This window comes from Atractosteus spatula, chromosome 16 (genome assembly GCF_055471065.1).
Source record: "Atractosteus spatula isolate fAtrSpa1 chromosome 16, fAtrSpa1.hap1, whole genome shotgun sequence".
Taxonomy (NCBI): domain Eukaryota; kingdom Metazoa; phylum Chordata; class Actinopteri; order Semionotiformes; family Lepisosteidae; genus Atractosteus; species Atractosteus spatula.
This window is the reverse complement of record NC_142721.1, coordinates 8,434,123-8,446,778: the sequence shown is the minus strand read 5'-3', so window position 1 is coordinate 8,446,778 and position 12,656 is coordinate 8,434,123. Positions and strand designations below refer to the sequence as shown.

The 12,656-nt window shown below is 38.4% G+C and overlaps 1 protein-coding gene across 1 annotated transcript in view; it reads left to right on the top strand.

The window, feature by feature from the left end:
• galnt18b (UDP-N-acetyl-alpha-D-galactosamine:polypeptide N-acetylgalactosaminyltransferase 18b) overlaps positions 1 to 12,656 on the top strand; it is a 133,477-nt gene that overhangs the window by 84,985 nt on the left and 35,836 nt on the right. Inside the window, exons 4-5 of the mRNA XM_088934762.1 lie at positions 6,500 to 6,683; positions 11,910 to 12,107. Of these exons, the coding sequence (XP_088790888.1) occupies positions 6,500 to 6,683; positions 11,910 to 12,107 (382 nt within the window). The remainder of the gene's footprint in view (positions 1 to 6,499; positions 6,684 to 11,909; positions 12,108 to 12,656) is intronic.

The window sequence follows — 12,656 nt, the reverse complement described above, 5'->3', positions numbered from 1 at the left end:
TTGAGTTTTATCAAATTATCACTCGACAAAGAACAGGATTACTGACATCTGAAAAAACAATATAGATTAACTATATGAGCTCATATACTTAATCTCTATATGTATTTATTATTTATATAATTATATGTTATTTATAGAAATTGTATGAGCTTTAGTAAAAAAAAATGATTGCAATGCTGATGTGGTTTACCATAATTCCACAGTGCCTGAAAGTTAGCAGAGTAAAGCAATTAAATTAAAAGAAAGCATTTTTTATTTTACAAAGATATATGAAGCAAAGGCTCCTTTTTATGTGCTTTGCCCACTAATTTCTCCAAACTTTGTGTTATTGTTTTGTTTTGTAAGCCACTCAAGGCAAGCATGCTAATGGATGAGATCTTGAAAATGCTCTCAGCTTACACTTTATGAGCAGTAAGATAAATCAGCCACATAGCCGAACTTGTCACATTGCCAGTAAAAGTCAGTGTAGGACTGTTCTTTCTTAACAGTGTCATTTATAAGAGTATGCAATTGATAGACATCTGTTGCATTTGATGTTAACAGACATCTGAGATTTTTCAGAGCTCAATTGCACAAAACACATCTATGCATACTTTTTTTCACCCTGCAAGATCTTTTTTTTAACAATAAATGGTGTCATTAATTTTAAGTGGAGCTAATTATTGTTCATTTTGTGGTTCATGGACCAGAGTTATCTTTGAATTTTATTTTTTTATTAGTTGTCACAGATTTGTGCCTCTTGCCACTGGTACTGAGTAGAATGTTAAGCAAAATGAAAATATTAAGTGCATGGCGGACGATGTACTGTAGATCGCTTTGTACTTTGCTGAGTTGTATTCAGATAATTTCTGTCCAGCCAAAGTCAGGCGCTTAGTTCCAATGGCCAAGTACAAAGTCGAGTCTTGAGTCACTCTGAAGTCTACAGTATATCATAAACTGAAATTAATTACTTTAATGTTAATGATTTGGGATATATCACACATTTATCTCACCTTCATCTTTCATATCTGCACAAAATTATCATTCATTGAGTGTAGCTGCGAATGTCTGCATTTAAAATCACCAAGGAACTGGATTTACAAATTAATATATTATGCTGCTGATGCCTGGTAATCAATATACAGTGTTTTACAATAAGTAAATTATTAAAACATGGCTGTTAGATTGAGCAGAATATATTATGCCTGTGTCATATTAAATCAGTTTAATCAAACAGGGTTTGCAGGAGCATTGCAGTAAAACTGTGACAACAGAACATATTTGACAGACAAGTACTGTATATATTGTAGATGGCCAGCAAAACAGATTACAGGAGGCTGGACCAGTGGATTTGTTTGGTCTTATTAGCAAGCCACTGAAAGCAATGACAGAGCAACATTAATCTTCATTATTGCGGTCAATGGGGATGTTCCCTACATCAGCCAACTCAAAGCCCAGCTGTTTTCCGATAACCTGATTATCAGTCGAACTACTTTTTGGATCCCTGCCGGTTTCAAAGCAAACCTGTTAAAGGCACATTCAAGGCTGGTTGGAACAGATCAAGTGAATGAAAAAGGCTACAAGAGAAAACCCTAGAACTGGGGTTTGCTTATTCATCTTTTAGATGCATGAGTTTGATCCAAGACAGTAGAAAATCACAATGACAACCCATAGAGAAACACATTGGTGATGATAAAATTCAAATATTCTCACAAAAGGTGGAAATAGAACATCGCCATCAGTCTTTTGTGACATCTTTGTGGAGAAAATTTAATTAAGAAAAAAATGACCTGATTAAGAAATTAAAATGGTCATGACTCCTTCATTAAGGGACAAGGGCAGGTAGATGGTATGGTCTTCATGTTATTATATCATAGATATATTTGCTAATATTGCCTACTCAAACTAAAAAACAAATGCATGGTTTTGTATAGAAAATCAATTAAAAACAGGAACTTAAAACTTCATTTGAATCAAATAACCACAAATGAGATAAACCACCAATAGAGGCACCTCTGGTGTCCAGCTATTCCGTAATGCAAAGGGAAGACTTTAGGGAATAGTAATCTGATCAATCAGATTTAATGAACAATCTGCATTGCTTCTTCCTGCCATCTCCTCTCCCTGATTAGTCTGTCCAGAAATAATTTTTGATGAAAACACTAGGTAATATTGCAGAACTGCGAGAGAAACACAAGGAGCCAGAGCAGATCGCAGAGAATATAACCTAATGAAACCAATTCATTCCAGGGCACATACAATCATATTATCATTTAAAACTAAATTGTAAAGTACTGAAAACTGTGTTCCAAACAAAAAACTATTAGAAAGAGCCAGATCTTCAGCAGCTTCATGCATACTTAAATATCCAATGATCGACAAAGTTATTGGTGATCTGAAGTTACTTCAAGATGACACTACTGTGCTATCTAGACTAATCTCAACTGCTTATTATCCTAAATCAGATTTTTTATGTAATACTGTATATCCTTCATACTAATTACATATTAAAATGCTTTAAACATGCTTTGAAACACAAAATAAGATTGTCCTGCTTTTCATTATTTAATTTAATATTCTATTTACAAAATAATAATGATACAAAAGAGTAGTGCAAACAGAGCACACTCACATCCAGTTCAGTACTTCTAACGGCCAGCTACTATATCAAGGCCTCTGGCAGTGAGATTACGATTTGCCCTGGATCATATACACCTTAACTCAGCAGAAGTTTTCTCTCCAAGAGGGTAAAAAGTTCACCCTCAGCAGATGGCAGTGATCGAAGGCAGTCGAGTTTGTGTTGAGAATTGTGAATTCAGTTGACATCAGATAATGCTGCCAGGCAGCCTATAGCTATATGGCATTGCTTAGTTGTCACAGCATTATGGGAATCTGCTGAAAGAGATAAAGGAAAGAAAGCACAACACATCAGAAGCATATGAAATGTAACAAGGTCTTTCTAAATTACCAAGTCACCAGGTTTACAGGGTGGCAAAAGACTTGTGGAGATTTCAGCAGCATTAAATTTCCTAACTTGCACGGATAGCAACTAGGATATACTTTTCAGTATAGAGGATATTCTCCTTTCCAGAATATCCTCCACGACATTTTTCCCTGAAGTTTTTCTTTTTTCCTTCTCTGAAGTGAAAAATTGCACATGCAACATGCTTTGAGAATGTCCACCTCTCATTTAAAACTAATCCACTGTTGTCACAAAGGGGATCATGCAATTAACCACAACACTGTCAAAAAAACTGTTGTAGAAATTTGCAAACAATATTCTAAGCAAACAGCCATAGCTAATAGACAAAGACAGATAAGTCTTCTTCCCAAATACAGCTGAAGATGTGTACATAATTTGCCTCCATCATTAAAAAATAATCAATCTATACATAATAATTGTATAAATAAAATCTATAAACAGCTTGGTTCAGGCTGAATAGTTTGCCTCTGTAAGATAGTCTGCTTCAGCAGAAATTGAAGTTTTATCTTTTGTTTTGAATTATATATATACAGTATATACTACTGCAAAACCTTCAGTCATCATGGCTGAAAAATAAAAAAAACGTTTTATTTTACAGAACAATTGAGTTACTGTATACTGTATGCTGAAAACAACCCTTCCCACACAAATATACACTCACAAAAAAGCACATAAAAATGCACAGGAAAAAAAAATTAAATCGGATCCCAGATAGTAAATTAATGGAAACATGAATTCAGCCCCATTTAAAAAAAAATAAAATGCCTGAAAAATATGGGTCACATTGATGTTCGGATGAATATGCTCTGATTTACAGTCCATGTAGAGTCACAATCTTTAAGGTAAGCTGTCAGTCTCCTGCTGCTAAGCAGAAGCACTACGCCTTTTCCACATCAAGCTATTCAATTTTTCTGCAGAGGCTGAGGATGACACATTCCTCCAGCAGCATTTTGTGTGTGCACTACTGTACAGCGTCCTGTACTACAGCTCTCCAAAGCATAATGTGCAGAATAATCCACACTGGTTTCATTTTTTTTGCTCCAATAATACAGTAAGTGGCAACTACTGTAATTCTCATTTCTTTCCTATAAATCATATCATGTGGTCGGTGTTATTAGAAACAGCAATGATCGCTTATTTGAAAAGAAATAAACAAATGCAGATTGGCCTAAAGGGAAGACAAAGACATCTGTTCAATAAATGGTAGGGACAAACAGACAAGCTAAGTTCCTAAAGGATCTGCAACACTGAGTTGCAACACGAGCCAAAAAGCACAACATTTTAAAATGGCAGATACAGTGAGACATTTCTTGGCTGGAACTCTTGAAAATTAATGATCACACTGAAATAAAGAATTAATCCCTTACTGCTTAGTGTCCCATACTGTATATTTGAAAGTATGTTTTCATGATTGTGCATACATTGAAAGAGTACAGTATGTACAGAATAGTAAAAAATCTGAAAAACTACAAACCCCTAACAGGTGCATTTTTGCTCCACTGGATAAAGTAAAATGTAAAATAAATTTGGAAAAGGGCTAGTGGCTAATCAGCTCAGAGCCCATCCTGGTCTCTGTAGTTTAGAGCACACTGAGAACGTGTGACTATCCCCTAGATAGTTCACTATTGCTGCTTCATTTACAAAAGCAAAAAAATGAAGAAGGTCAACCAAGCTTCAATTAGAAAAAAATTAGAAGCATTCACAACTGTGAGCATTAATGTTTCCAAAGAGAATTTGAAAGGACCCATAATAATAGAGATGAAGATGGTAAACAATTGTGGAAACTTGGATGTGTCATCAATGGTACATTTCCCTTTTTCATTGTGTGCCCTTGAGCAGTGTAGGTTGCTTTTGATGAGAACAAGGAAGCGATACAGAAAGGTAGAAAAGGATTTCAGGAATGAAGCTGTTTTTAAGTGAAACAGGAGTAATATAATAGGGATCCATTCTAGACACACAGCCATGACCTATGTGTCTAGAATGGCAAGCTTATAAAAAATGTATATTTTAAAGAAAAGAAGCAGTGCTTGAGTTACAGTATGCCATGTAATATAATGACACACAAAAAAATTAACCTGCATGAGTCTTCACTGCTTTTCAAATAATGTTGAATTATCCTTTTGCTGCTAGACTTCCTTTATTCCGATTAACAAACCTAAGCTTGGTGGTTAGCTAGGTGCATTCCTTGAATCCCTTTAAAAACACATTTTGTCACTAATGGCCTACCACAATGATGTCCCCAGCCTTCAATTAGGTGGTAGTAAAAGAATAAAGTCAACAGCCTTGAGACAGACAATTGACAGCACCAGAGACAAAACTGTGGAACGGCATTGTCTTTCAGATAATTCAGCCCTGCCACTGTGAGCAATTACAGCATCCTGCAGGGCTAAATGCTTTTATTTATATATCTACTTGTTTGCAGGCGGGCTTTGTGAAACAAAAGCATTCCCAATCTAGACTCAGCTCAGAGGAAGGCGTTACAAACGTTTGGACTACGAGCAAAGACGGTTTTTTTTCCCATGTCTATGGGATGACACATTTGCAGCATTTAAGAGATCAGGGAGAGTCAGAAAAAGGTGGGAAGGATGTTCTTAGGCAGTTTGTTGAATGTGCTGCATAGTAGACTGTTGTGTGAGAAATATTGATCAGCCCCCCCCCCACCCCCCTTCACGTGGAACAATTTGTCAGATCAGAAAAAGCAGTTTGTTGTGGTCCAGCCTGATTCTGTTCTCATCCAGTGGAACTCATTTTCTACCCAATATCTTTGGCTGACCTTTACCAGCCTTTAGTCGAGCATAAGCAGAAGCCCTCTTCAGGAGTCACAACTTCGAGGCAGTACTAGAGCCAGATGCTAAATTTTTGGTGGTGAGGATAGTTGGGTCAGGAAAAACAATGGGTATACTGTACATAAAAATACCTACTCTTCCCCCCAAACCACTGCCTTGCCTCCCTGCGTCTCATGGTATATTCTGCTCTTTTTGCAGACTTCATTGCGGTCTGTTTTTCAAACTCACAAACTCATAATAAACGCCTTGAAAAGAAAACAAAAACACAACTTTACAGATTCTAAGCAAAAATATGATTCAGACTGAGATACATGATTAAGTTGCATCCAAGACTCCATGTGATAGCTTTTGTAAGATGCATTAGAAATACAATAATTAATGCTCAAATTCAGGTGGGTACCACAATTCACAATTAAGGAGACAGAAGAGATGATGAAATGGCGAAGTCCCAGTCTATTTTTTGCCATTATTGGGTAAGAATATCTACATAAGCCTTGTGAATAGCCATAGTCCTAAATATGTGGACCTGATGGTAGCACATTTAACAAATAATTAACATCTATTTGATATCTATTTCTGTAGTACAGAAACAAGCAGTACAATCTGGGGGTGGAGTTCTGTGGATTCATGGAAATCTAAAAATTCAACTAATTTGTTTTGTTTTTTTCAACGTGTGACAAAGGCAACAGTCTGTTTGTTCTTTCACAACACACCCTCATTGCTATTCCTGGCGGCTTTCTTTCCTTCCCAGAGGAGCTGAAGGAGAAGCTGCAGGAGTACGTGGGAGAGATGAACACCCGGTACCCAGGGTTTATAAAGATGATCCGTCACACCAAGCAGGAGGGCCTGATCCGCTCCCGGGTCAGCGGCTGGAGGGCGGCCAGCGGCCCCGTCGTCGCTCTGTTCGATGCGCACGTGGAGTTCAACGTGGGATGGTGATTGTTCTTTTTTAATGTTGTGTAATGTGATTTAATTGTCACTTTCTAATGTCTAGGCGAGGGAGGTGTTGTGAACAATTCCTTTTCCAAGTGTGGTATCATAGGGGGTGTTTTTGGCTGGGAATGGAGAGTGATGGAGTTGCCTCGTCAACCACAGGAGCAAATGCTAATGAGCCTCAGCCATGGGAATGCTTTAAGAGCGAGCCGAATACTTCCCCAAGCATAGACCACCTCAGGGCGTCAGTCCAGAGCTAGCTGCAGAGCCGAGTGGACCTGTGATCAGGTCCCCCGGGGACTGAGGTTTGGCAGTGAGAGGGCTGGGCTGAAGTAGGGCTAGCAGACGCTGTTAGGCTCAGTATTTAAGGCGAGCGTCTGCCTTATGAGAGAGAGAGAAGGCAGCATAGTGGCTGCAGCTACAGTATATAACCCCAAAAAGGGGAGAGTGAAAGAAGAGCGTTAGTTCTGGAGGGAACGGTTTGGGAGCGAGAGTCTAAGAGGAAATTATCGAGAAAGTCGTTTGTGCATTTGGAGCCTTTGGAGAACCTGTAGAAGATGCTGAGATTTAAACGGACGCCAGCCTGTGGCGTCACACATGGTGGTGGCTTGTGTAGGGCTGCAGTAGACTCAGACCTCAATGTGAAGGAGCCGGCTTAGGAGAAGATCGGAGGAGCTGTGGTCTAATAATCATCTAAAGACTATTGGATGCCATAGGATTTCTGAGACGGCCTCAGAGATGTTGTTACGTTCTACATCCCTCCTCTAGAGGGCGCTCCTACCCCTTTTGGTTATGATTAGTTTCTATTATTTCCTGGTGCGTCTTGTTTGGTTTTTGGTTAAAAGCCTAGCGTCTCTGCAATTCCTGGCTCAGTATTGGAAGATGGACGCCACAACACTTGCCTATTTTCCAGGTAGCCTGAAGGCAGGCCTTATTCCCCAGCGTTCTGACCACCTGGTCCTGTTATGTTTTTAGTTCCTGTTCCTGTGCCGGTTCTGAACCGGTTCCCGTTTTTAACTGTTTGTCTTGGATGGATCTCCCGGCTCTTGGATTACGGACTGCGCCCCAACTTCCCTTTTTGGACTTCCTTGCACTTGGTTGCTTCCACATTTCCCCCCGAGCACTTGATCACTGCAGTCACCGCCCCTTGTCTTGTCAACCCATCCTAACCCCGTTGTACCTTCCTCAGCTGTCTTCTACCGTCTGCATAGGGTCTTTAATAACGCACTCCACGGAAGTCAGAACCGGCTCCAGTGACAGATGTTCTGGCTAACCACCTAGCATCTTAGGAGGGATTGGCAGGACACTGCCCCACGTGGTTTTCAGTAAGGATTGCAAAACATTGACCTTAACTGAGAGGCAGAAGGAACATTTGGAAGAGCTCCTCAAGCCGGTGGATGGGCCCTCCTTATAGAGAGCGATGCCAGAAACCTCGGATTCAGTGTGTGCCATCCCTGTTGCCCAAGTCACCGCGACGGTGTCGTGTAATGGTAGTATGCGACTGGGGTCATTGGACAGTGATGGATTGTTGGGGTTAATGTGCCTCTTCAACATTGCATGGGAGGCGGATAGAGATCATGATACAGACATGGCATCCCAGGTTTGGGGGTCCCACCTTCTGTGACAGAGTAATCACACTCTTCAGCTTCCCCAGTAAAACCTACTCTAGAGTGCTGGCCCCGATGTTGTGGAGTGGAAGGCAAGTTTTTGCACAATGTGAATAACCTACAGTATGTTCCCTTCCTTAACTACAGTCATAAACAGGTCAAGATCATGGGCGCGAGACGCTGAGAGGGACCTAACTGAGATTATTCGGCCCTGACAAGAATGACTTTCTAGGCGACTCCCTTTGGAGCTCTTCTAGGCATGACCACTGATCAGAGACCCCTGTAAGCAGACCAGGGGGTGCTGGAGGGATTACACCTCCCGACTGGCAGTGGATGGGCTGTGAACCCCACAGGGTGACCAGGAATGGGATGCTGGATAAAAAAAAATATGTCTGGTCCAACATGATCAGAATCCTTTGGCTGCAAGAAGGATACCAAAATGGATGGAAGGGTGAATGGATGAATAAAATGCATACTATATACATTTATATAGTATAAACACACTGAACAATTTACATAGGTTTACATATTAGCCTCAGCAATATTGAAGATCATAGATTTTGGGTTCAGTAGCAGGTTCAGTATACGACTGTATTGGATATCTTTGTAGAAAAGTGAAAAATAGTAATTTACATTCTAAAAGTAATTTCTGGATTAATTACAATAGAAACAGTTTGCATGTAAGAAAAACACTACAGCTTTCTTCTGGTGCACACTGAACTACTGGAAACGATTCATGGTGTTTATGTAGGTCACTCTCAGGTGTATAGTGTGTACTTAAAGAAAAAGAATGTTGCCTCCTTTCATCCTGTGGGAAAGAAGACTAATATCTTTATGGTGAATATACATGCCCCTTAATCCTACACCCAGCAGTCTGGCCTAAATCTTTCAAAGTCTTTGAAAACCTTCCAAAAAATTTAAACTTTAAATCCTCTGTGACATGGTATTAAAGCAAAATAGAAAAAAATAATGGATAAATACTAAAAAGTCAGCTTTTAGGAATCCTTTTAGCAACATATCCTAAGCTTACAACAGGAAAATGATTCCTTGCAGGAAACTGAAACACCAGAATTCTTCCAAAGTGCAGTAAAGATAACCTATGAAGAACAGCTTTCACATTTTATACTTTTATAAAATATAGTTTTATGTACAAATGTAATCAAGTCCTAAAAACAACAACAATCCTTCTGCTTCAATATACAGTAGTTTAGTCTTTGGTCTTTACTTTCTTCATTTCTTCAATTATTGCTCTCTGTATTCTGGGATTGTAAGTAAAGTAAAATGCTAACAGACACAAATCTGCAAAGGTGATATTAACTTTAAGAGAAAAGCTTTTAGAGCTGGAGTGTTCACTTCTGATCTGGACTGTGTTACTCTCCATTTAATGGTGTTGCTTCCATTGAGCCCTGAAGCACAAGCTTTTAATCCTGTGCTCCAGCTACATGGAAAGTAGTGACGATAAAACATGTTTGTAGGGTTTCTACTTTGGAACAGTTTGTATTCTGCTCTGAGGAACAGACAGACTGGTTAGCTGGCAGCATCCTCAGTAGCTTTACTGATCCTGCACCATAAACAGATTCATACTGCCTCATGGTTCATGTCACCTTGGGCACAATTTGAGGCCTTGTAACGAAAGAGAGCAATGTATTTTCTTTTAAAAAAGGTTATCAGAAAAACACTAGGCAGACCTAGAATGGAAAAAAATCCTCTTTTCTAGGTATTGTTCTTTTATTTCAGCACTCTGATAAATGACATCTATGAATCTCTACATCTCTATATCGGCGGTATCTTATTGTATCTGAATTTTTACTTCGATTAGTAGTTATTGATTTTAGGGGCTGAAGCTGAACTACCTGTAACAATGACAAAGGTTAGTTAGTAACCACAGTACTTCAAACTAATCTACTACTTCAATCTAATACTTTCTGTTCTGCTATAACTATTCCATTAATTATTCTTCTGCTTCTTTTCCTTGAATTGAAAGAGTTAAAGAAAAAGAGCTAGAGTCAATTGCTCATGTTGCCAGTAACACCCTACTACAGAAATCCCTAACAATGTTTTTATTGGCTACAACAGCTGCATCAATGGGCTGAGACAGTGGTAAAGACCCTCCTCGTTGAACCCTTTACGTGTGACCTGTCTGGACTTGCTGCCTGTAGAAAAGTCTGTGAACTCTGAATCTGGACTTTTTGCCACCTGCAGAGATGAGGAAAGGAAGATTTTCAGTGAGCAATTACATTAGATTGTCAAGATGGACAGAGTTCATCTCCCAAAAAGCCAGTTGGGAGTTGTCTACTGCTAAAAAAAATATGGAATTTCGGCTACATTCAGGATGCTAACTCTGCATACTCATGAAACATTCCCCAGTTTTTTTCAAAACAGGCTTTTGAGTTTTGCCAAATATATTTTTACCATTGAATTTCTGAGTCATTGTTTATAGATGAATCATTGTTCTATGAATGTATCTCACTCAAAATCCTTGACAAGTGTATAAAACTGAAATTTTATGTATCTAATAAACAAATACATGCAACATTTGCATATCCCAAAGCATGATATTTGGGTGCAGAGAGATGTGTTGGGTCTTCTAAGCCTCGCAACCGGTCAATATTGTTGTACAACAATGAAACATTCAGGCCATGAAGAGTTAAGGTACAGTAGATTGCAAGCAAATCATCACACTGCTGTTTAATTACATTACCTAAAGAAATGAGAGTCAGTAAACACACAGTACTTTAAAGTTACATAACTTTGTGGGAAACCTAAAATCTTTAAAATCGTGATAAGATTTAATCATTTGGTTTGTATTGTATGGCCTCTTTTTGATTGTGTAGTTCACATGTATTTTTTTTTGCACTCTTCACAATGGGATTGGGGAAATTCCTTTTCTTCAGAACCCAGCATTCACATAGAAACTTTAAATGGGAAGGGCACATTTTCTGTCAGGGAAAATTTTCATTCAGGGCCTAGAACATTAAGTTTACAACAGTTAAGTGCAGAAGAGACTAATTTCTATATTAATCATATCAGAGTATATTTAATATATTAATTACAAAGGAAATTGCTCATACTTGTTTTGTATAAATGCTTTGTAGCCATTAAGACAGCTGTGGTTTATTCATCCTTTAATGAATTTTGCATCTCCTACACTACCTCAGCATATTGCACTAAAAAGAGAAAGATATTATTAGTTAGATACTATTAAAATCTTACCATTTTTCCAGAGCACATAACATACTTGGCTATTCAGAAACTTATATTCACTCTTTAGACGTGTCCTTCCATGAGATGGGTGATTTTGAAAGTAGGTGTTGGAAGTGTGAGAAAAACAGGCATTCACAGTTCCTGAATTAATAATGTACGGGCACTTTTAATCTTATAAAGTGCCAACAAAAGTGAAGTTAGCTCAGACATGCAACACTAACAGCTTTGCTGGATCAACCTTAATTTTCAGTTCTTCATTTAGAAAATGCATTTTTATACTCTCATTTGTTTTAAATAACACACACGTTATCTGGATATCTTTTCTTTCCTGTCAGAGTACATAAGCATCCGGCAAAACAAAACCATGAAATTGAGTCACCCTCTTCCACACTGATTTTCTTCTGTTTTCCCTTTAAGGGCTGAACCCATTCTCCAGAGAATAAAGGAAGACAGAACTCGAATCATCTCCCCTTCCTTTGATAATATAAAATATGACACCTTTGAAATTGAGGAGTACCCCCTGTCAGCACAGGGCTTTGACTGGGAACTGTGGTGTCGCTATCTCAACCCCCCAAAATCCTGGTGGAATCTTGGAAACACTACTGCTCCAATAAGGTATGTCGACTACGTGAAACATTTTAGAATCGCTGTCAGTATTAACCCAGCCTTTGCTTAAAGTACATTAAGAAATGGAAGCACGTATATGGATTTTATTGAGATGTAATGATTTACAGTGTTGATTTTAACCTCACACACACTGTTTTCCAAACTGCCTCTAGCGAGTCAATGTTGCTTACATTGATCTGATAAAAGTCTGTAAAAAAATTTACACTCCTTTAGCACTAGACTTTCTTGTGGAAGTCTAGTATTTTTTAGATATGTTGTTAAATTAGGAATGAACTGCACTACTAGAAGCACTTACCTCATATTTTATGAGGTAATGTGGTAAAGATGAGATCTTGCTCCAACTAGAACAGTATTTTTTTAATCCAGAGGCTGCAATATATGCATTATTAAGATTTTCCGTTGTTTTCTAATCAGTTTTAAAGTATTCTGCACGGGTCAGACCAGGCCACTTTTTATATCTTATTTAAATTAATTCAATGACAAATTTTAGATACACATGTACTGGATACATACAGTGCCTCTTGAAATATTTATGAT